Source organism: Pteropus alecto, unplaced genomic scaffold, assembly GCF_000325575.1.
Source record: "Pteropus alecto unplaced genomic scaffold, ASM32557v1 scaffold21, whole genome shotgun sequence".
Classification (NCBI taxonomy): Eukaryota; Metazoa; Chordata; class Mammalia; order Chiroptera; family Pteropodidae; genus Pteropus; species Pteropus alecto.
This window is the reverse complement of record NW_006436282.1, coordinates 13,350,897-13,377,551: the sequence shown is the minus strand read 5'-3', so window position 1 is coordinate 13,377,551 and position 26,655 is coordinate 13,350,897. Positions and strand designations below refer to the sequence as shown.

The window sequence follows — 26,655 nt, the reverse complement described above, 5'->3', positions numbered from 1 at the left end:
TAGGGAAAAGTAAATTCAGGTTCTGTTGGGTTATTTTAACTGTGGAAGTATCAATTCATTTAAGGATCATAAAAGTTGCCCTGATCTGCGCCTTCTTCTCATTAAATTGCAGTTAACACCATGAAAGTGAAACGTGAATGTTTATGGTTTCAGAACTGCAATCCTGAATTTAATGAGTTTCCACATTCAAAGGAAACGCACCCTTCAGTTGTTTGCAAGTGTTAAAGCAAGACAACCTAACAGAGAAATACAAATTCACTCCTTTTTATCTAGAGTCACTGAAAATGCAGCTCTGGCCAGGAATACATACCAGATCTACAATCAATATCTTGCTTATATTTAGTTGGTCTCTCAAGTATTTGGCGGTAATTGCAACTGAATTAAAAAAGCAGAACCCCCTGCGGAATAGAGAAGAACAGAGAAATAAGAAAGCAAATCAGCCAGGAAAACCATTATAAATAATGTTCAGAGCATTTTTTAAAATGCTATATGATCTCTGAAGCCATAAATCTGCTTCTGGGAGTACCTTGCAAGATTTCTCAGTCCATCTGCTAACAATTAGAGGCTTCAGAGACATGCACGGGGCAGGTGACTGCCAGGAACCGTGGCGCTTGCAGATGGGCAACAGTCCCTGGTACTTACATGGCTGTGGATTCTTCAGCGTGATGGCCTGGGGGCCTCACAACAGCAAACCCATTCTGTAAGAATAAGACACGTTTTCAATGATCAGATGTGGGAAGACTCCTTGGATCTCCATGTACTACAGAGCATTCAGGCACATACAAAAAGACTGGAGTCTATAGAGGTGTCAGAGCTTGTTTTCTTACCCCCATCACTGTTTCATAGAATGAACAGAAACGATATAACTGATTATATTTTCTCAGATTGTGCCTCAAAAAGAAGGCTCCCACAGAGCCAGGGGAAGAACAGGGATTTGGGAGTTGTACCTAGCTGGCAAATGTGCACGTCGGCTGTTATACTAGCATGATTCATTTTCAAAAACAACTTATTTTATGACACCAACATCCTACAGAGGGAGAAGAAATTCACTCTTGGAGCAGGTTTGGGTCAAAGTTCGGAAAGACCAGGGAAGATCCAAAGTGAAAATTCTTTAGCTGGATTCCCTCAATGGTTATTTCCACTCCAATGTCAGCAAAATGATAAATTTACACTCACACACTCACATACACACAAAAGAAACCCCAGAAAGGTGAAAAAGAGAACAATGGAAAGCCCATATTTCTTCCAGTCTATAAATTTAGCTTGGATGACTGCCAAGACTTGCAACTTTATTGGATTCCCTAAGTCAATTTCTAGCCCACGTTCTGAAATTTTATAAAGAATTCCAGGGCTGAGTAGCAATCAGATCTATCCATGATCAAGGAATGCCTTAACCTCCAGATTAGTTGGAATGCTTCACAGAAAGCTGAAGGAACTCCAGTATGAAGGCAGGGTACTATAAATCCTTGCAAAGCCAGCATGCTCAGAAAAGTTGGGTTGCACGATGTGAAAAAAAAAAATCATTTATCAGATGGTTCACACCACCTTTCACTTAACTATGATTCAAATAACATGCTCAAAAAACCATGTTTCTTTAATATACAATCCTAAAAGATTTGGAATAATTTAAATATACTCCAGGGATATTTTCACCCCAAATCTTACTATAAGCATAAAGATATCAAGAAAAATAATCTATTCCCTAAGGCTTTAAATATACATAACTTCTTCTAGAATGTTATGGTAATTAACACACAATGAGTTAATTTGTTATATATTTTGATGAGAATATACATAATAATAAGCTTAGAAGCAAATTAGAAGTCAAATAATACAACCTCGATTACAAATCTAAGTGGTGATAAATATATTCCCTACTCTTGTTGTTAAGGTACTACCTCTCTGGCAATTAAAGATTAATATGAAAGAAACTATTAATGAACCACACAAGACAAGTGACTGAAATTTTACGATTGTAGAGTGAGACTATAACATGAGACTTCTAAGAATGAAGAATTCAGTAAAGATTCTGATCGGTGCAATATATTCTATTGGGAAAACAATGGGGTAAAAACAACAAATATAAGGCAGTATAGTCAGCATGTAACAAACTTTTATAATTAGAATAACAATAATAATGATATTTTACAATTCAATTTTAAATAATATGTTTTATGGGTAAAGGATATAGCTAACATCCAGTGGATACAGCCCAATGGGAAGACATTTTTCTACCCAGGAAATAAGAATTTTAAAAAATTCTCCATGCTAACAATGGAGTTGTGTCTTATATACTCATAAATGCTGCTTATAGGAAGATAAATTATAGCCTTTCTGGAAAATAATCCACCTCTGTATATCTAGAGCTTTAAAAAAAAAATTTATAAATACTCTTTGAATTAGTAATCTACTTAGAGGATTTTTGCCCTAAAGGTGTTATTAACTGTGTAGACAAGAAATTATGTAAAAGATTTTGATTACAATAGGAAAAAAATGGAAATCATGTAAATTTGCTAATATGAGAATATTTATATGAATTATAGTACATCTATACAATGGAATATTAGACAGTCATTAAAATCTTAGTATAAGTATTAAGTGGAACAGAAATATTTATCAATTTTAGAAGAATTAAAAATACACAGTATGGTATATTTGAGTGATAGTATTATGTAGGTTTTTAACTTGTAACTTCATATAAATTATATGAAAAATGGTTTTACAACAAACATTATTTTACGGTGAAAAATATAAAACAAAAAGAAAGATGAGAGGTAGATTTTAACGGGTCTTCAAGAAAGAGTTGTGTTCACAAAGGCAAAAAAAATATGAAGGGTATTCTGGGCAGGAGGAAAAGAATGAACAATGGCATAAAAGAAAAAATTTTAGAAAATATTGTGTATGTGAAACCTATCTGAATAGAGATTATATTAAGGAACAAAACGGAAATGAAATCTCATAGATAATTAGCTAGACTATAGAAGACAAAAAGCCAAATAGAATTTGAATTCCATCTTCCTTTTTTCTCTCATAGCCAATTTCCTCGAACAAAAGGTCTGCCTTTCACTTTATAATCTCCGCCATTCTGCTAAACTGCTTCTGAAACTGCTTGATTTGGGGTTGAAAATTACCTTCTTGTGAATAAGAAACCTTTTCTCAGTCATTACGATCTACCCAAAACTTTCACTGTGTTCTCAGAAATGACAAACTCCCATACATTTTCTGTCTTTTCCGAATGCCCCCTTGCTGAAACCAATGCCCCGCCTTGCTGAAACCTGACAAGGCTGATTCTCCCATAATCTGCTCAAGTGGTAGCTGCTTCCACATTCACACTTTACAAACATGCCTGCAGCAGAAGATGGAGCTGGTGTTCTCCTTGTTTCTCACTGCAGCGTTAAGAGCATAAGGTGTACTGCACCCTCCTCCCCCAATAATATTCTCTTGTAAAATGATTAGATCACCCAGAAACTGAGAAGACAGAACGCAATATGATAACAGACTGAGTCCTGGGGTAATCCGCTCCCTTTCCTTCCTGTTGTAATAGAGGATGTGATAGTCCTCACAGCTATCCCATCACCTGCAGTTAGGATCCCATCCCCTCCCCTCCCACTTTTCTGCTGTCAGTTATGTTTTTCTCACTAACATATTAAATTCATATTAAAATTCCCAATTATATATATATTTCATTAAGATTTAAATAGACGCGTTTCTGCCATCTTGAAAATAAAATTATACATTAACCAAGATCATAAAGATATATATATATAATCTCCATCCTTAATCTCTTTGATTCCTCCAATGACCACACCTTTCTTTCCCTTTAGAAACCAAAATTCTTGAAAGGGTAGTCTATCTTGCTTTCTCATTTCTCCTTTCCCTCATCTCTGCCTTAGTCACCAATCTCTAATTTATCTTCCACTTCCATTAGTCTACTAAAGAAGTTTTTACTAAGGCCTCCATGTCAGTAAATCCAATGATATTTTTATGGTCTCAGCCTACCTGGCCCCTCATTAGCTTTCAACACTATTGATTACACCTTCCTTAAACAAACAAACAAACAAACAAACAAACCCTCTCTCCTCTTGGCTTCTGTGACTTAATACTCTCCTGGTTTCCTTATCTCTTTCCACTTCCTACCAGTCTCACTTGAAGGCTCACATCCTTCAGTCAGCTCATTGAATACTGAAGTTACTCAAAGCCCAGTCCTAGATGTTTCTTCTTCTCTTTCCATACTTACTTCCTAGGCAATGGCCCTATTCTCATTTATTCAATTATTAACCATCATCAGACACTTCACAGATTTCTATTTCCATAACAAACCCTCCATCTGTCACCAGACCAAAATATCAGCCCACCAACTGAATATCTTCACTTGGATATCTCAGGGTCACTTCAAATTCAATATATCTAAGATCAAAATCTTGAACTTCTCCCAGCCTTCTCTAACTTACCAATGATACCATGATTCACCTAGTGGCTTAAGTCAAGGACCATTTATCCTGAGTTATCCTTAATGGCTCCCGCTCCCTAACCTTCTTCCATCTCATTTTAATTCATGACTGATTCCCGTTGATTTTGCTTCCAAATATCACTCAAATCTATGTGCTTATACCTCTATCCACTCATTAAATATTTTGCCTTTGGAATGTCTTCTTTTCTCTCCATCAGTCCTCCAGCGATTATTCTTAGTGATTTCAATCCCCACACAGACATCTCATTCAAAATTCTGATTTCTCAGTTCTCTGACTCCTCACCTTCAATAAATTTGTCTTCCGTTTACAGTTATACACTTACTCCTTGCCATTAACAGTAAGACTCTCTTCCCTAATCTCACTGTCAAATATTCATTCTATTCTCCTACTATCTTATTTTCCAGTTAATGCTTCAACTATACTGAGGCTTCCAGTCCATTGACCTTAAATTTTGTTGTCCATCATTCATCCCCACCACCATGTTCACTTCTCTCCTTATCTGGTTAGTCTTCTGGGTCTATCGTTATATTCACTTACTTGTATGTACTTTCACACAGTTTGTCCCTTTTTCCCTCCAGCATACTCTCCTGGTTTATTAGTCTGCTCAGGCCACCTAACAAAATACCATAGGCTTGGTAGCTTAAACAATAGAAATTTGTTTTTTTAGTTCTGGAGGCTGGAAGTTGAGATTAAGGTCTGGCAGGGTTTGGTTTCTGTTGCGAGCACTCTTCCTGGCTTGCAGATATTCTTCTTTTCCCTAGAGTCCTCGCATAGCCTTTCTTCTGAGTGACAGGCATGATGGCAGAGAGAGAGAGAGAGAGAGACAGACAGACAGACAGACAGACAGACAGGCAGGCAGACAGAGACAGGGAGGGAGGGAGCGAGCAAGCATGAGTGCAAACTCTGGTGTCTCTTCCTCTTAGCAGAGCACTCATCCTACTATCAAAATAGGGTCCCACCTTACAACCTCATGTAACTTTTATCACCACCCACAGACACTTTCTCCAATTACAATAACGTTGGGAGCTGGGGATTCAATATATAAATTTGGGGCAGGGGCACACACATCCAGTCCACAACATAATTTCAGGCACTTTGTTGCTTCCTTCCCTCAACATACTCCTCTTGCAAAATTACAATACTGATTAAGTACAACTCATATCTGCTCTGTTCCTGCACCTAAGCTTATACAAAATCCACATGACTGGTCTTCCTTTAAATTCATGATTCCAGACCTCAAGTAGGCTCTTCATGACGCCCATCAAGCACATTATATCCCTTAGTGAATTAACTCTCCAAGTCTTTCAGAAGAGCATTTCTATCTCCTCTTCCTTCAAATCCCCATTAACCCTGCTCACTCTTTGCTCCTTGCTGATGAATTTGCTTCTTATTTCACATAGAAAACAGAAGCAATTAGAATAGAATTTCTTCATCCTTCCATAATAAAATCTACCCATCTACCCCCACCAGGCCCTTATCTTATCTAAGAGCAATTAGTTCCTCTGGGTACTTAATTAAACCACCTTGGGCTTATTCAAAGACATTTCACCCTCAGTTCTCTCCGCTCTCTCTCTGGTATCATCAGTTTTTTCCTATATTGGATTATTGTACCAGAACAAAAACATATTTGTCTCTCTTCTTAATAAAAACAAAATAACAAATAATATTATATGATAATGCTACAATATGCATAATACATAAAAATCATATATGCAAGTAATAACATGATGAATAATAATCTCTAATATTTTGTTACTCATTTAATCCTAACTCTGAAGGCAGATAATATTATCCCATTTCATAAATGAGGAAACTGAGGCATAGAAAGATTAAAGAACTTGCTTGAGGTTTCTAACTAGAAAATAACAGTACTGGGATTCTAGCCAAGCCAGTCTGGCTGCTAAGAACAGGTGCACTTAATAAAAAAAAAGCATTTAAGACTACAGGACCTGGCCTCTGCCCACCTCTTCAGCTTCACCTATAACACCATCCACTTTGTTCTCTCCACTCCAGCCACACTGGCCTTTTGGTTCCTCTAATGTGCCTTGATTCTTCCACTCACAGGCTTTGGCATATACTCCTAGTTCGGTGGAGGAGATCTTGCACTTACCTCCCCCCTCCCTTTACCTGGATAATACCTCCTTATTTGCCCATTTCGAATCCATCACTTTTGCAGGGAAACCATCCCTGAGCCTAGGTAAGTCACTACCGGGTTCTTCTGGTTATACTCTTAAAGATCTGCCAAACCTTTCTTCTAAGAATGTGTCTTAGTTTGTAATAACACATCTTCCAGAGGGATTATTTATCTCTTATTTTTAATTATTGTGATTTATATGATTAATGTCCACACCCCAACTCCCCACTGTGGGGTCACTACTTTATGACTCGATTCACCGCTTTATTATTTACACTTATATAGTATCTGGCACATACTTACACTTATATAGTACCTGGCACGTAAGTATGTGCCAGGTACTATATAAGTGTAAATAATACTTATATAGTACTTGGCGATTGGTAAAGAATGATAACATAAGTTTGTGAGTAGATATTACTCTGGCTTTTATGTCTGTGGGCATTTCTTTACTCTGAACTTGGCTGCAAGTTCTTCCTTCTCTCAAAGGTCCCAGCTTTTGCAGGCCCGCTTTTTGTGGGAGGTTGCCTATTAGACTTGGTAATATTTTGGTTTCTTAGAAAAATAAAATATTCCATTGCTTACGATTAATGAAGTATTTGAGTCACTAAACTATTGTGGAAAGTGCTTTAAAAATGACATTATTATTCTTACAGAAAAATCTGACTTTCACCCTCGATTCTGGACCTCTTGACAAGGAATTTGTTTTGTACTTTTCTGTACCCCTTATTGTCTGGCACAAAGATTTATTGTATATGATACAACTTGAACCAAGATTTTCCTTGGCTCACGAACATATATATCTTCGATGAATATTTAAATGAGCTTCCTTTGTAAGTAATTCACTGTATTTTCAAAGAACTTAATCTATTAGCTTCACAGAAGATAACTATAAGAAAACCTGTATAAAACATTCAGTGGTTCAGTTTACTATTTTCTCATCTAATAGTAATAATAATCCTTTTCATTTTGTGAAAATATTATTTTCTCAAACTTTCAAGTGTGTATGATGTTCCTACTTAATCTCCGTTAATTTGTGAGCATTTCAAATTACAGAAGTAAAACCTACAAATGCCATATAATTCCATACAATTCTGAATTTTTTCTACTTTACTCCATGAAAAAACTCTGCTTTATATTTTATACAAAGTCATGAAGACTAAGCAGTTTAGCTAAGCAAATGTATTCTAATGGACTTTTCTGTGGATTTATATTAATTTAACAATGATGAAATTTTTATCTTAATATTGATTTTTAAAACATCTTTTCCAGTTTTAAATTATCTTCATTTATAAACATCACTGATCATAGATCTTTGGCAGTATTTTAACATCACTAAGAGTAACAATGTTTCAAGTACTAAGTATGCTTACATCTCAATTTTGTTGTTGTTATTGTTTAGACTACTATTATGGATGGTGCTCCCTGAGAAATAGGGTGTATTCTCTGATGTCATCACATGGGAAAATGCAGGAGACTATTTGTTCCCCATACAGTCAAATGACACCTGGGAAAGGGAATCGAGGACTTTGCTATATGTAAAAATGAATTTGAATGAGAGGGAAAGGAATTCAATTATTTTAAACTAGTCTGTTTTCATTACTTGATGAAATTTCCATTTTCTGGTCGAATTTATCAAAATGTCAAATTTATTTGTGCATTCCTTATAGGCACGTCAAACCCTCCCTAAGAAAGTAAAGGGCAAGCAGTAAACATATCACTAGAATCACTTTAAAGGTTCATTTTTTTTTTACTCTAACTGACCAAAGTTCAAATTCCTCTACGTAAGCTCAGTTTATTGCCACGACACTGATGGGAACTGAAAATTTGAAAAGTATAATATAAATCTGATTATTTTACTTGCATGCATTAAGATGTTTTCATGGACAGCAGAAATGTACATGTTTATTTCTCAAACATCCCCATGGCCAAGCAGGTAGCAAGAATCATTTGATAGCAAGAATCATTACTAAATCCAAGTTATTAAAATAACTTAGGTTTCAGAAATCATGAAAAGTGGGGCCTAATCACCACCAATGAGAGTGATGTAGAAAGTCAAGAATATACTGTTTAACAGAATCAGCCAATATATACAGAATCCAAAAGAGAAAAGCAAAGGTTATTTATATATTCTCAAAAATATTAAGTAATGAACCAGAGGTTTAAATACTTGTAATACCCAGTAGTCTAGTTAGCTGCTTACTAATTTAGATTTATTTATTCTTTATAAAAACATAACTGCAGTGCAGTATAGAAAGTCTATGTGATATCTATAAGCTGACAAGAGACTGTATTTTTTTATTAGGAGTAGCTGATCAAATATTATATTTTTACTTAATTTTTAAAATGTAACTCTATTTTGGAAAGCTAAAAGAATAAAAACAAAGAACTCTTTTGCTGAAAAATGTTTTATATATAACTGCCTATAGTCCAAAGACTAATTGAGCATATCAGACCAGTTGATTGGAATTCTGTTTTTAAAATGTCTCTTTTAGTGCATTACTAATTTAGAGCTCAGTAATTACTTCCCAATGCCTAAGTATTACCACTAAAGTATTTCTAAATGTACCGAAGTATCAATCTTCAATGCAATAATATGTATCAAAAACAAGCACAGCATGGAAAAACTCTACAGCATGTATTCCCAAGTAAAGATGTGATGGTTGAATTATTACTCCCAATACATTTGCTGAATTGGAAAGTCATATGCGATGATTTATATGCTTGAAATATTTCACTGGAAGCCAAAATCTCAGGTACCCCTGATTCATATTGATGCATTATCAATTTTAAAAATGACTTAAAGCAACATTTCTTTACCTACATATAGATTGATTTTTAACATAAATAGTTGGAAATATTTTAATACGTTTTGATATTCAATAATAACTATAATTATCAAGTATACTGGTGCATAAGCTATTAGATGCTAGTAAAAATAAAGGCTGAAAGCCAGAAATTGCAATTTACGTGACTACGCTAGGATAGCACAATTTATCTCCTAACAAATCAGTATGCTCTCAGTGCCCACTCTAATATCTCAATAAATGCGCTTGCCAAGTATACAAGTCTTTTACCTAATGATAAATCAAAGGAGTAATGAAAATAAAGCATCCATTAGCTGGTTTGACACATTTTTAAAAATATAGTAATAACTTTCGGTTCTTTACATTAAGTTGTACGGAGGTTAGGAAGTCAGAAACGTGGTAAAGACAATGCTTTCAAAATAGGTAATTATAGAAGATCCTAATGTTTTGTTATACTAAAATTTTGATTTTAAAAATCATTGCTTGAAATAATTGTTTTTTTTTTTTAGTTGTATGGGATTTTGGGATTTTTCTTCATTTTCTTTCTTTTTTTTTGGTTTGTTTTTTGGTGGGATGGGGATAATGATATTTGTTGTAAAAAGATTTAAAATATAAATAATACTGCTCATCATGCTACATTAAATACTTTGTTTATAAGAATTCCCATCTCTCTATTCAGGTAAAGCTGAATACGACAAAAATGTCCATCAGAATTCTCAAGCACGTTGTGGGACACCTCTGGTGGTGCTTTTGAACTTGACTCAACTCTGCTTCCCCATCCAAAATGGTGCTGGTTACACTCATTGTAGTAGTATGAGAGTCCATTCTTTTGGCTAAAGAAACTAAAAATTGTTCAATGGAAAATTTCAGTGTTTTTGTTGGTATCACTGGAGGTTAAAATTTTAAGGAAAGATCATAAATGCTACTTTCCCCTCCTATCACTCTCTAGTAATGGATTGGGGGATTCAGATTATCAGACAACAACTCTGGAGCAGAGAAAGGAAAACAGACTTTGAGTCCTTCTGCCTTGCTTCGCCCACATCTGTTTATCTCTTAGGAAAAACCTTGTACAACAAATGGCTCAGAGTCCATGGCTTTTCAGGAACAGCTCAGGCATAGCAATAATGTTAATGAACTGATAAATAACCTGCAATCTTGAGTTGACCATTATGGATACCATACAGCTAATCATTTGTTCAACATGCCTTACAGAGTACTCCCTCCTTATCTGTAGGGGACACTTCTAAGACTCCATTGGATGCCTAAAACCCTATATACACTATGTTTTTCTTATACATATATACTTATGACAAAGTTTACAATTCATTTATAGATTAGGCACAGTAAGAGATTAACAATAATAATGAAATAGAAAAATTATAACAATATACTGTAATAATTATTCTCTCTCTTGCTCTCTCTCAAAATATCTTATTGTACTGTATTCACCTTTTCACTTAAAGGAAATACTCTGTGGCTTGTCTTTGGCATATCCAAATTGCCAGCAGTACTACCCTTGTGGTTGAGGGCCATTATTAAGAAAAATAAAGGTAACTTGAACACAAGCATTGCAATACCAGGACAATTGATCTGACAACCAAGACAGCCAGTAAGTGACTAATGGGCAGGCAGCATATACAGTATGAATATGTTGGACAAAAGGATGATTTTGCATCTCAGGCAGAAAGGAGCAGGATGGCATGAGATATCACCATGCTACTCAGAATGGCACTTAAAACTTCCAAATTTTTTATTTCTGGAATTTTCCATTTAATATTTTTGGACCACAGTTGACTTCCAGTAACTGAAATAACAGCAAAACTGCAGATAAGTGGGGGAACCACTGTACCAGCTCCCATTCAAAGTTCCTATTAAGCAGTAACTACAAATCTTTGGTGTATTCTGAGGTTTTCCTCTTCAACCATATTAATATCTGTAACAAAAAATAGCTCCACACAGTTTATAGTATGGCAAAAATAATGTGAAAGTAGAATATTTCCTTTCTCAATTTTAATTTCTTGTGATAAAAAATCTTATTTAGAAATAAAAAAATACATTACATCTACTAAACATCATAAATAGTTGGTTTGCCCTACTGTGCCAGTCTTTAAGAGCAAGAGAGAGGAGATCAAATTGTATCTTCTTAGAGACATACTACTGACAAATGCTAGACTTTATCCACTTGTGCTCAATTCTACAAGTCTTTAAGGCATATTGTATAATATTTTTATTGTTAATTCTACATCTAAAAATATCAAATCTAGTTTTGTGATTCTTTCTTAAAGGAAGGAATTGAAGGAATTGAATAGGAATACGAGGATAAAATACTGCATTGGAGAATATCTGAACACTCAGTTAAGAGGTATCACCTAATGATATCTGAACTATTTGTAAAATTTCACATTCAAATTAGTAAGTCAAGTCTTTTGGGTTGCCTATAACTACAATTCACTAGGATGCATAATATTTTGGAATATGCTAATATCATCTTTAAAACCAGTTAACTTCAGCCCTCAGAAAAGGACTTTCTAAAAAGACAGTTTGCTTCAGAATCAGTGCTATTTATCACAGCCTCTAAGGGAAAGAAATTTCACAAAGAAAGTTTGTCTCTCACTAGAATCTGGGAGGTTAAAGGAAGTAGGGAGATTTGCCAAGAAAACAATAAGGGACATATGGGAATACCATCTTGTTTCTTTGAGTGAGCTCAAGGGAGCCAGGAAAACAGGAGCCCAGCATTAGCAGTTTAACTAAATGGTGGACCCCAAAGCATATGCACAGCTGCCAGCCCTTCTCCCTGAAGAATCCAGAAGGAAGGAGCTTGATGACAGTACTGGAAAACAGTTCTTAGGAAGCCTGGCATCTGTGGCCCATAATGCCTAAAGCCTGAGCCTGGCAAAGATGTGGCTATAGATGGGAATAAACACATTCATGAAAAACCAGTATGCTGGTGGAAAGGAGACAAGGCATTTGATGGTGCTTCTATTACACATAATTTAAGTTGAGCCCTGTATGAAAATAATAACAATGGATCCATTATGAAGACGTTTTTGGTGTGTGTGTGGGGGGGCAGGAATCATCAGGATGTGGGTCTTGGTAAGGCAATAATAACCCACTGAAAGCAATTTGTTTAGTTTATCAATCAGTGGTTTCAGCTGACAAAAGGGCCAACGATTTAATTCCCTGAACTTTTTAAAACATGACTGGTTTTTGGACCACACTGACCAGAAAAGGCAGGTATTTTTCATCATGTAAAAAGAGCCTCAGTATGAAAAATTTCTGAAAAAATAATTAAGTAGGGTGAAAGAGTTTTGCTTTTAATTTTTCTGAATCAGAACAAAACATTTTTAAGATCGATGATCATAACCTTCTGTGAAGATAATAGCACAATTGTATGACATTATTATAAGAGTAATTATAAGAGTATCATATTGTAATAAGATAATAGTAATGACCAAGACCTGAGCATAGATAATACTGGGGGAAAAAGACTGTATCAATAAATGTGCCATGGTAAAGTCACTGTTGTCATTACACTCTCATCTTACTACAGCAGAGTTGCATTCAATCAATGGTAGTTCTAATATTCTTGGTATCTTTTGGTACATACATATATTTACTCAATTAGATATGTGAAAGTAGAAAAAAATTAATGTATATTTTATAACTAGCAATGTATATTTTATAACTAGCATCAAAGTGTCTGGGTTTTTAGGTAGATGATTTTTAACTTTGTCCATATAATTCATACACTAACTGTAAGATTTCTTCTTCCATTAAATTCTAATTTCTCCATGGCTATGCACTGTAATAAGAATAGCAGCCAACTATTAATTAAATTGGACTATTCAGTCAAAAGTAGGCAACTAAATACAAATTTCCACCAAAGAAATTAAATTATGTAGCATTATGTACATAACAACATCATGTAGAAAGGACAATTGACAAAACTTTTCATTTTACAAGTTCGCACGTGTTTGTGTCCGTGTGTGTGTTTTTTTGTATAAAATTTACTGTCATATAAAATTACAAAGGTGTAAAATACTTATATTCTCCAAGTGTGTATGATATGTGCAATTTGGACACTGGTATCAAAAAGCAAAACAATGTCTTTTGCAGAGATTGAAACAAAAAGGAAAGGAAACATCTGCATTATACATAAACCAGCAGGTATCAAATTTAATGCTATGAAAGATAAAAAAACAAACATAAATTAGCTTGGAGTTTTTTTATTATATAGTATTTATTCTATACTTTAAAAATCAAGGCAAGAATACAGCAGAAAACATTGCAAGTAAATGCTAAATCTGAGACTGAAACTTATTTCAGGAAACATTCTTTCCCATCTAAGTTATTTCTAAAATATCATCAGGACTTTGACTAAGAGTGTAAAGTAGGTGTCAGAGACCAAGAAAAGCTCAGCAAGATTTAGAGGGAAGAGCAATGCACATAGTTACATTCTGACAGCAGATGCAGCAATTTTTAGTCAGTATGAGCTAACCCACATACAAGTAATGAAATCTGGACAGTCCAAAGCCAAGAACCAGATGAAAAGGCTGGAAATAGGCAGATTCAATTACCATGGAGCAGGCAGTTAAAACTACAAACTAGAAATTGAAATATTAGCCATCAGAAAAACAGATGGGCAGAATAAAAACCTAGATGGAAGCAGACTGTGTAGTGGGATCATCATAGGCAAGCCAAGTAGTCAATGGGTCTTGGTTCCTGAGCAAAGAATCTGAATAATGCATAGGCTCACCTCTTACTTAACCTAAGAGTTTTAAAGTATTTTCATATTTGTCAGTTTTCAGAGGTGTAAAATAGTTCATAAGCAGACAAATTTAAAAGTTTCCAGAAAAAAAGTTGGAGCACTTGGTATAATAAGAGGTGAAAAGGTAAAGAACAAGGTTGTTTCCCATAAGAATAAACACGTAGCCAAAGTTTCTCCCTTTCTCTGAAGTTTGGAAAGCTAATCACACTGCATGTGCAGACAGCATGTACATAAGTAACATACTTGTCTTTTCCTTCATTTAATTTGAATAATCAAATAGCAAAATAAGTCAATGTGCCCCTATTCAAATCAATGGCATTTGTTCCTTATGAATGTGAGATAAAATTTGAAATAGGAGAGAACTTTGACATATTCTCAAAAATATGTTTTTGAGAGCTACACTTGATTTAGAAGAAAAATGTATGTACAATACTTCAGTCCTGCAATAATAACAATAAAATATGGAACGAATGAAAAGAAATTTTTTTTTAAATCAGTGAAGAGCTTTGGACATAAAGAAATTTTTTAAAGAATTAAACCCCAGAAAAATAAACCCTTTCTAGTCTCTACTTGTTTTTAAACACAATGCCTAGCATATAATCAAATATTACAAGACATGCAAAGAAGCAAAACAATGAGAGTCATAATCAAGTAAAAATTAAGGAAATAGAAACATATTGACAAGTGACTCAGACATTAGAATTATCAGATAAAGATTTTAAATAATTATGATAGACATCTTAAAGAATCTTTAAGGAAAGATGGTGAAGAGAAATAAATGGAGAAGAAAAGGACAATTTTAAAAGAGATCTGGATGATGTAAGAAGAACTAAACAGGAATCTTAAAAGTAAATAGCACACTGTGTGAAATAAAAAATTATGTAAATGGAATTAGTGGCAACTTGGATACAACAGAAGACAAAAACAAAGAACTTTAAAATAGGTCAAGAGAAATTATACAAGCAGAAGTACAGAGAAGAGAAAAGACTGAAGAAAATGAATAGATCCTCAGTGTCTACTGGGACAGTGTGAAATGATCGAATAAACATATAATTGGACTCTAAGAAACAAAGAATATAGAGAACAAGGTAGAATAAAGTATTTAAAGAAATCTTAGCTAAAAGTTCTCCAAATTTTAGGTAAAACAGCAAGCTCAGTGAACTCCAAGCAGGATGAAAACAGAGAAACCATACCTAATCACAAAACTACTAAAAAAAGTAAAAATAAATAAAAAGTCTTAAAGACAGAGAGAAAAGATTCACTAAATCATTAAATAAAGAGCTCAATGATAAGAATGACAGCTGATTTCTCATCATCAACAAAATTAAAAAAAAAAACATAACACTGGAAAGATATCTTTAAAGTTTGAAATAATGTTCAACACAGAATTCTACATTAAATGATAATATCATTCAGAGATTAAAGGAAAAGAGAAAAATTCTTATAAACAAAAGATGACTTTGCTGCCAATAGAACTGCAATACAAAGAATGTTGACGGAAATTCTTCCGACTGAAAGGAAATGATACCAGATGGAAGCCTGGATCTACCCCCACATGAATACAGAGCACTAGAGCATTAAATATGTGGCCAAATATAAAAGACATTTTATAAATTATCTTTATATCATATATGTCTACATACATCTCTCCCTCTCTTACACACACACATACACACACACACGCACAAACCGTGAACTTTTTTCAAAACTTTCAACTATTACAGTAAAAATAATTATAATTCATTGTAGAGATCTATAATATGTATAAAAGTAAAAGGTATTGTACAATTAATATAGACTATAGGAAGAGGTAAAGAGAATTACACTGTTATTGTCACAATAAATAGAAAATGATTCAAGTCATACAAAGCATATTTTATGACTGATTACAGAAAGATATCTGGAAAGAAACCCTCAAAAAGACACTAAGTAATACATTTCTAAAACATAACGCAATGAAAACATAATATGCCAAATTTGTGGGATGCAGCCAAAGTAGCATTTAGAAAAAAATTAATAACAGTTAATAATACTATTTCAAATACCAGAAATTTGCTTAGAAAGTAGATTTTAGGTGTTCTTACTATAAAAAAAGGTAACCGAGGAAATTGGTACATTAATTAGCTTGATTGCAAGTAATTATTTCAGTATGTATATGTATTTCAAATCATGTGGTATATCTCATATAATTTCTATTAAAAAATAATAATAAATTTATAGCACTGAATGCCTATTTGAAAGAAAGAAAAGTCTGAAGTCTATCACCTCAGCTTCCACCCTAAAAAACTAGAAAAGGAAGAGCAAATGAATCCCAATGAGAGTGGAAAAAATGAAATAAGAAAGATTAAGTCAATAAAATAGAAAAATTAAAAACTATTAATGAAAACAAAGGCAGGTTCTTTGAGATCAATAAAATTTATAAACGTCTAGCTAGGCTGATCAGAAAAAAAGAAAGAAGATACAGATTACTTCTATCAGGAATGAGAGAGGTAATAAAACTATAGATAAAATAGTAATTACTTTGGAAACTAGTTTGTTATTTTCTTATAAAGCTACACATACACTTAACCTATAACATAATTATCTATCTCCTCGGCATTTATCCATGAGAAATAAAAATATATGTCCAAAAACAGACTTAGAAAAGTATCTTTATACTTTATATAAATAAAGCAGCTTTTTTCACAATAGTCCAAAACTTTATTCACAGTTGTCCGACAACTGCATGATGTTCATAAAATAGAATACAACTGAGATTTAAAGGTTAACGACCTAAATGATATACACAATAGCATGGACATATCTCAAAAACATTATACAAAGTGAAAAAAAAAACCACAAAGAAAAGTCTTCACACTGCATATTACCATATACATAAAGTTCTGTAACAGGAAAAATTAGGTGACTGAAAAAAATCAGATTAGTGTTTATCTGAGCTGGAGAACAACAACCAAGGGGCATGATGGAACTTCCTGGGGTGATTTAAATATTTTATAACTTGTGGTGGTAGTTAGATATAGACATTTGTTAAAAGACATACCCTTGAAAACCTGTACATTCTATTCAATGTGCATTATATCTTGATTACAGAATAAATTATATTATCTAAAACTGAAATAACTCGAGCAATTACTAAACAGCTTACAGCCATTAAGAGTGACAGTATTAAAGCAATCTTTGAATTTTGAGTAACTGTGGTGGGCAGAAGTCCCCCAAAGGATAAACGTGTTCTAATTCCCAGAATCTGTGAATGTTACCTTAAATGTCAAAAGAACTTTTGCAGATATGATTAAGATCAAAGATCCTGAGACAGAAAGAGTACCCAGTTTATATACGTGGTCCTGTTCAAATCATACACATGCTAAAAGGGTGAGAACTTTTCTCAGCTGTGGTCAAAGAGAGATGCAATAACAGAAAATGGTCAGAAAAAATGAAATCTTGAGAAGGGTTCTATGTCCTCTTGCTGGCTCTGAGATGCAAGGGCTATGTTCAAAGAATAGAGAGAGGCCTCTAAGAGCTAAGAGTAGCTGACAGCCAGCCAGGAAATAGAGACTTCAGTCCTCCAACCACATTGGAAATGAATTCTGCCAATATCTGATTCAACAAGGTAACTGTACAGGTCTCACTGGGCTAAACTCGAGATGTCAGCAGGGCTGCGGTGAGACCTGTATAGTTCAGGCCCTTCAGTGAACCCCTTAATGCCTCACCCTGGTAGCAGTCTAGAGTGATCCTACAAATTTCTGTAACTCAACATACATCAGGCTGAGGACTGAAAAGCAACTCCTCTCATTTGCAGGCATAAATGATTTCCTTAGACACCTTCTCAATCTCCTACACATTTGGCTTAGGTTGGGGAAAAGCAGAGGAAGAGAGAAGAATAGTCGAAATTCACAAAGTCCTTTTAAAGAATCTTTCATCAAGCACATAACTATGATCCAGTCTTTTGTTTTATAAACTGGATTAGGGAAGATAATCACAGGCTTATTTGACTATCTTTTAATTGATTTCTTCAAGTAGTGTCTATAGTACATTAACTCCATTGTCTTCAGTCTGAGACCTTGATTGAAAATGGAATCAACACAAATATTCTATTCTATACCTTATTTGTTGTACAATTTTAGTACAAACAACAGTAGAACATTTTAAGAAAGGCCAAATTGGTGGCAAAATATGAAATGGTATTGCTGTATAATGTGTATGTATGTGTGCGTGTGAATGTGAGTGTGTGAGTGTGTGTACATCCCATTATCTGGCGGTTGACTCTCTCTCTAATATCAATTCCTATTAGCCCCTCTGCAGATAACTCAGATCCAGACACACAAGCCTTTGTGCTGTTCCTTAAACCTATCAAGACTTATTTATTCTACCCTATAAGAAACGTTATGTATTTGCCTTTTCTCTTGTATGGAATATTTTTTTCCCACATTTCTACATGATTCTTCCCTTATTTCATTCAACTCAAATCTCTCCCTATCTGTAAGGTCTTCCTGACTACCTAAGTTAACAGAGCTAGCCCTCTCCCTAAGTCTCCCAATAACTCTCTCTCATGCTTTAATTTTTTTTCTCAAACTTTAATTTTTATCCATAGCACATATTTTTACCTGAATTTGTATCATACGTGTATTTGTTTATCTATTTATCCTTCTCCATGAGGGCAGCTAATTTCCCTGTCTTAGTATTTTCAGTATTTATAGTAGTACCTGGTATATAATAAGTGCTTATTATGTAATTATTATTTTATGAAATTAATAATTAATAATGGAAATCAGCAAGGTTAATTTTCAGTTTAATGTAGGTGACTTATCACAAAGTATCATCACGGGGTGCATTAAATTTTAATTTCACTAATACATATTTTAAACGATTTTGAATCAGTGAAATCCACTATTAGACACATGGTAAGCAAAATATAGAACACAAAAACCATAAAGACATTAAAAGCAATCAGAGAGAAAAAAACACAAGGAGTGATAATTACATTGGGAATTGATATTTTCCTTATCAAAACTGGAAGCCAGAAAAGGATGGAGTATATTCAAAGTGCTGAGAGAAACTGTCAACCTTGAACTGTGTACTTAACAAGACTATCCTTCAAGAATGAAGACAAAAAAATATCATAGATAAACAAAAATTGAGAAACCATCACTAAAGAAACTTTTAGAAAATGTACTGGAAGAAAAAAACTATCCCACAATGGAGGTTTCAAATGCAAAGATAAATGGTGAATAAAAAAAAAAAAAGGTAAGTATGTGGGTAAGTATAAAGAAAAAGTGATGGTTTAAAACAGCATAAAAATGTGCTATTAGTGATTTTTTTTTAAAAAAAGATAAAACTAAAATACTGAGCTATAATAGTATGTTAGTCAGGCTAGGATAACTTCCTTTAAAATATTCTAAAGTTCTTGTTTTGTTAGTGAGGAGAATAAAGACAATGATTAAGTTTAAGATTAACTAAATAGGTTAAATTTTAAAAAGTGATTACTAAAATAATAGAAATAAGGTATTTTTTAAAAAATTAGAGGTGACATAGAATGAGAAAAAAAGTTCAACTGAAAGCAAAGGAAGTGGTGAGTGAAGGAAAAGAGACACACAAATAGTGTGACAAATAGTAAAAAAAGATATGATGATAGAAATATATTTGTATATACTACTAGTCATAATAAATAGAAATGAATTGAACTCCCCAGTTAAAACAGTCAAATCAGAGAACAAAATCCAGCCATGAGCTATTTATAAGAGGTAGACTTAATATATAATGAGAAAGTTTGCAAGTAAAGTGATGGTGAATGAAGTAGGCAAATACTAAGAGAAAAAAATAGCTAGTAATGCTACACAAAAAGCTTTACTTAAGAGTTATTAAATATTAATAAAAGGATTAAGATGGATATAACAACTTTATCTATATCTGAGAACAGATATTCATTATTAGGGGACAGTTTATGCCCACAAGATTGGCAAACATTTAAAAATCTAAAAATGGTAAATACAGGCAAGAATGCAGAGCATTGGAAATTTTTATGTGCTGCTGGTCGGGTTTGAAATTGGCACAATGACTTTGGTATTTTTTTCCTCTATGTGTCGTCTTTTTTGTTGTTGTTCCTCTGTTCTTCCATTATGCCTTCTTTTAAATTAAATAGGTATTCTCTAGAGCAGCGGTCCCCAACCTTTTTGGCACCAGAGACCAGTGCTCCCATGAGAATCTAATTCCTGACGATCTGAGACGGAGCTGAGGCGGTGATGCTATCGCTGGGGAGCAGCTGCAAATACAGATGAAGCTTCACTCTCTTGCCTGATGCTCACCTCCTGCTGTACAGCCCAGTTCCTAATAGGCCACGGACCATACAATTTCGAGGCCCAGGGAGTCGGGGACTCCTGCTTTAGTATGCCATTTTAATTTCCTTTACTATGTATTTTTAGCTATTTTCTAACTTGGTGTTCAGTGGATTATAATTGACATCTTAACTTTTAACTATCTAGTTCAGAAATGAACCAAATTTCAATAGTATCCAAAAACTTTGTTTTGCTGTTCTAAAGCTCCATTCTTAATGACCTCCTTTGCGCTATCATTGTCTCAAAACTTACATCTTTATGAACTATGTGCCATCAACACATATTTATGGCCACTGTTTTATACAGTTGTCTTTTAATATGAGAGGAGAAAAAGTTGCAAGTAAAAAATACAATTATTATATTTTATATTTATTTATGCAGTTACTTTTGCTGGTATTCTTTATTTTTTTTTTGTGTGGATTCATGTGTTTCCTTGCATGTCTCATAATTTTATATTGAAAACTGGACATTTTAAACAAAGCAACATGGCAATTTTGGAAATCAGATTTTCACCCCTTCCCAGGGTTTGTTGTCGTTTTGTTTATTGGCTTTTCTGAACTAATTCTATAAAGTCTATAATCTATGTTGAGTGTGGTACAGAAGTCTTTGTTTGGTTAATTTAGTGATCAGTTAAAGATTGGACAGAGTTCCTTAAATGACTGGAATCAATCGTCCCTAGCCTTTTTCAAGGAGCCCTGTGGGTATGTATTGGACATGCTTTCAATATTCAGCCAGGCAGTTGACAGCTCTACCTGGGCCTTCACTTCCTGTTGGAGTAGAGCCTCAAAGTCAGTTTGAGATAAGAGCTTAGGGCCTTCACCTGTCTTTGCTGAGTGGGAACATAACCCTATCATACATGTGGTCTTCTAGATTCCTAGAAATCTGATGGAACATTTCAGAGCTCTTATGTACAGCTCATTCTCCAGTTTTTCCTTTGAAGTTTTTGATTAGTCTATTGTTTTTTCCACTGTTATTCACTACTTTAGGCAGCCGGGAATTAGTACATGGCCTTTAATCCTTTTCAACAAATGCTTCTTGGGAAAAGGCTTTTCGCATTTGGTGAACCCCAAGTCAGGTCAAATAAAGATAGCCTTGCTTATGGAGTCTTATACTGAAGCACCAGAAGGGTCAAATAATGATAATTCTCTGTGCATTCAGAGAATGAGGCTTTGAAGAAGTTTCAACCCATTGCGCCCCCTCTGGAGACTGCTAAGTTACTGATTTTCAGTGAGAATGCAAGCTGTTATTTGTTAAGGCTACTATGGAAGTGGAAAGAGTAAGATGAGAATAGGGTGAGTTAAAACATCACAAAGCTCACTGATTTTACCCAGATTTGGCCAGTTTTGTTTTGAATATACATGTCTTGAGTTGTTGCAAGTTTTTGGTTAATTTTCAGAGTTAAAAAATTTTTGTAACTTTTGTCATTGATTTTATAAAAAATAATTTTCAGAGGTTTAAACTGCCATTTTTTGCTGATGTCATTGTGGCAAAATGACTTTGGAATTCTACTTTGCATTAGTGAAATTTACTGTTTCTAGCCTACGAGCTTGCCAGTTTATTCATAGTTATACCATAGTGAAATGGCGAGCATATTCGAAAGTGTTCACAGCAGCATTGTTCAAAAGAGTAAAATCTGAAAACAACTAAAATATCCAACAGAAAGATAAATAAACAAATTATGATGTACAAGGGAACACATTACAGCAATAAAAACGCAAGAATCACAGCTATATAAATTCCTATGGCTAAATCTTCATAACATGATTTTAAGTGGGGGCAAAGAAATTTGAGGAATAATACATTTGATAAGATTCAATTCTTATAAAGTTTTAAAACATATGGTTAAGATTATTAAAGAAAGGGAAAGAAATAAGTTTTAAAATACTAGAGATTAACGATTATTCCTGGGTCAAAAAGATAGGAATGAGATAAGGACTGAAAGAACTTCGATTAGTGTTAGCAAAGTACTATTTCTTAGGTTAGATGAAGGGCTCAAAGGTGTTTATTTTATTATTGTGCTTCGTAAGATATTAATGTAACTTCTTATCTTTTTGTATGTATTAAATGTTTTATAATAATAAAAAAGAATCTAGACCATTTGAAAAAGGTTGCTTTCACTCTTTTTTTCTTACATATTTGTGCTAACTCTACAAGAAATTATTTCTAGAGCAGTTGAAAGAGAACAGGGGATTGCTGTAGGCTTGGACAGTTATTAAACTGTGTGGAGAATCTTAGAAAGTTACTTGATGTCTCCATTGTATATTCCATTGGTGGTACTTAACCTTAAAGGACAATGTGAGGATAATGGCAAATTACATGCAAACTGCCAGCCTATAGGAGGTTCTCAATAAAACACAGGTATTACTGACAACATGACATCGCAATACCCATTCAAATATTAAAAAATTCACCCATGTTCAGATAATCAGGAGTTTTTTTGACAAAAAATTTCCAGACAGCTAAAGCAATTTTTACTTTTTCTTCAGGGCATTATAGCATTACCAAAAATAGCACCAAAATGAATCCCTATAGTAAAACTTGATAAGTGTTGAACCATTTTCCCCCAACTTAATAGAGGTATAATTGACAAATAAAAATTGTATGTTTTTAAGGCCTACAGCATGATATTTTGCACCATCTTTGAACCAAGTATTGAACCATTTGTAACTTGAAAAAATGCTCATCTTTTAGAAACATTTCTATTTCCAGACATACTTTTAAAAATGTACTATAGCATAATAAAACCACTTTAAGATAACTATTCTTCCACTTATAGTTTCTAATACACCAAAAATTTCACCATTTCAAAACATTTGTGCTCCTTAGTACCAGAATCTGATAAATAGTTAATTTGGGCATTTGTAAATTCCCAAATGTGTGGATTTTTTTTAAAAGCTTGTTAAAAACCCAGAAAACTTAAATGCCCCCATAATTTCTAATGAACTCCAGTGAGCATGTCCATTCTGTACCAAGAACATACCAATTTACTGACATAGATTACTACACACGATAAGCATCAACACGAGACCTACTCCTCGCGCCTGGTTCATTCTAGTTCCTTCAGTCCATCAGTACCCTCAGGTGAAGGAAGGTCAAAAGTTAGGGAAGTGGTCATGATCAAGTTCAACATCAAGTAAAAATTCTGAGTAATCAAATTCGTCTTTGGCATTGTCCTTTTTTTGTGCATATTTCTTATCTCCCTATCCTCTATGGGTTCAGTGTCTCCAGCCGTCTGTCATGTCTCAGTTCAGCATTGCACTCAAGCCCATCCTATATGAAATAAAGCTCTTAAATCTCTTTTTCCAAGTAAAATTAGTAGAGTCTCACGAAATGCAGTATTATGATGTGCGAATGTTGTTTTATTAAGCTATTGATTTACCTTGAGAATGGAGTAGAACGTGTGAGACTGAACGTAGATGCAGAAAACAAGAAATGAAACACTAAAGTTTTCTCTTTTTACATCTCTTATCAGAGGATAACTTACCAATGTCCTCAAATAAGCTTCCCTATTTTCTTCATAGATCTAAATGAAGTGACTCCACAGCCTTAAGTGTTAATGCTCCTGGCCAGCAGGTCATATTGTCATCTGGGACAGGTAGACACTAAGTAGCATTTTTGGTTAGCTAGAGGTCTGTAAACATGGCCACATGGCTCTGGACCTCAATTCTTCACTGTGGCCACAAATCATTTGTAACTGTTACATTTCCCAAACAGCATTCCCATAGGTCTCTCCAAATTATTAGCAACTGATGGGTTCAGTCTCTTGGCCTGTCAGCACCACTGCCTTTGTTATGATCCTGCCTGTCTTGGGCTTTTATTTTGGGCTTAGCAATCAGAAAGATAAATCAGCTGCAAAATCTGGAATACTCACCAAAATAAGTTGAAATTAGTTTTGGAATATCTACTACTTGGTATGCCACAGTGTGTATAATTGAGAATCAGATCCACTTTTCATTTGCAAATAGCTCAGAATGTCAGCACCATACTTGACCTTCAACATTATAAATTTCACCCTGCTGATCCTGCAGAACAAGAAACTGGGGCCCAGAGAAGTGAACTGATTTGCCACAAATGACACAGCATTTAATTTGTGGAGGCTGAACTAAGATTTCTCGATTTTTAGGCAGGCTCTTTCTCTATTCTCTCTTTTTTTTTTAACCAACCATACCTGCTGATTTCTCAACCAAGGGGAGAAAAAGCATTTGTATGAATTCTTGATTGTAACATAAATAGCCAATGTTGGTACAGCTGGCGGTCACCATGTCCGTAGTTTATGTTTTTGTCACTTTGTTTGTAATTAGCTGTTTTAAGCGACTACCTCCTAAGAACAGAATTAGGTTTTTGTTCAACACTCTCCATATATACTTTTGGCAATTCTGCATTCTGTGGAGCTAATGAGGATGATTTGTCTACTTGAGAAGGTTTCTGAATTATTGATTAAACTTCCAAAAAGTCAAAATAATTAGAAACTGTGAATGTTAACATAATCATTTTGTTATTAAGTGGGTTGATGCCAGGACAATGTTTTAAAAACTGTAATATTGCATCTCGGCTGTTGTCTGTCGTTTGAATTCTTCCAAAAATAAGACCCTCAAATATCATTCTTTTTTATTTATTTATTTAATTGAAGAAATGATTTTAAATTTTTTGAAAAAATTCAAATATCATTCTTTTAAAAAGTTAATCTATTCCAGTGCTACAAGTGACATACTCCAACAGAAGCAATGATTGCTAAAGTGCTACTAGGAAGCAGCCAAAACCTCTCCATAAGGTTGAGTCCTTTTCTCTTCAATAGCTCATTACCAAAGACTGAGTAGTTAACATCACATTAATGGCCCTGTAAATTCCGAGATGAGCAATTAATTTCCTGAAATTGATCATGTCAACCTTACGTAAGGCATATATAAATATGTATGTATATTTTAATATAGCCCACCTTATCAAAATTATATTTCTGTAGATTCCAACTTCTTAAAGAGATAGAACAAAGACTTCTGCAATAGACAGTACATTATAAAGTATACATTCCTAACCTTCATTTTTTAATCACAAGTGGCATTGAATAAAATTCATCAGACTTAAGAAAAATAATGCTAATTAGACTTTATTTTAGATGAACAAAACTCACAGTATGTTGTTGATCACAATATATTTCCCTTAAGTCCCACAATTGCTAAGAATATCAAATCAATAACCACCCAGATTTCATTATGAAGTGTGTAAACTAGAGCATTAAAAAGCCACATTAGCATTAACAAAATTTACTGGGCAACTGCATTCGAGATGCACATGGCATACCTTTAAATGGCACTGTTAAAATACCAAATAAAATGTCATCGTCTGTCAGGTCTCTGGCTTTTATAAATTGTTTAGACTGGGAAACGCTGCGTTTGGACATTGTTCTTTTCATATGATGTAGAAAAGAAGAGATCGTAAAAAGAAAAGAACAATAAAGCGTAGCTCATTTTTGAAGTTCTTTCGTGGAAAAACATATTCTGGATCATTACCCTTCTAATCAACAATTTCCTTCTTCCTCCCAATCCTTCCCGTCTGGTATTTACCTTTCTCCCCCAGCCCCCCCCTTCTCTCTGGGTGGTATTCTGAGCTTATACATAGTACTCAGTAATCATATTTTTTTTAAATCGCTTCAAAAGAGAATCCCAGGAGGGCATGACAGATATGTATATATTGGGTATTTTTAACCTGGACCATAGCTTTACTCACCATTTCTATGCTCTTAAAAACACACCAGTGTGCCCTGACCGCAGAGTTCCCCCAAGGGGAGGCAGGCCCTGCAAGCAGGATCAGCTGCTACCTACCTACAGACCAGTTATTATCACACCTTCGTGGCCATTTCCCTGCCCTCTTCCCTCGGCCCCTTTCCTTTTATTACCACACCACACTCCCCACAATTCCCAAACAACAACATCTCTGTTTCAGCTTCTTCTCTGGATTTCCCACACTTAATGCAACCCAGACCTCACCTTCAGCTCTCCTGAGGCCACTTTGGAAGCCAGCTCGATGACACAGCCAACAGCCATGCGTGCAGCACCGGACGAGTGCAGCTCATTCCAAATGGTGTCACTGTCCACCTGAGCAAACAGTCAGCAGAGCCCGTAGAAAGAGAGAGGGAGAAAGAGAAGGA

The 26,655-nt window shown here is 34.4% G+C and overlaps 1 protein-coding gene across 1 annotated transcript in view; it reads right to left on the bottom strand.

Moving 5' to 3' along the window:
* Positions 1–26,655, bottom strand: part of HDAC9 (histone deacetylase 9) — a 298,491-nt gene that overhangs the window by 5,655 nt on the left and 266,181 nt on the right. Inside the window, exons 15-17 of the mRNA XM_025046886.1 lie at positions 26,495–26,602; positions 643–698; positions 311–398 (exon numbers count right to left, since the gene is read on the bottom strand). Of these exons, the coding sequence (XP_024902654.1) occupies positions 311–398; positions 643–698; positions 26,495–26,602 (252 nt within the window). The remainder of the gene's footprint in view (positions 1–310; positions 399–642; positions 699–26,494; positions 26,603–26,655) is intronic.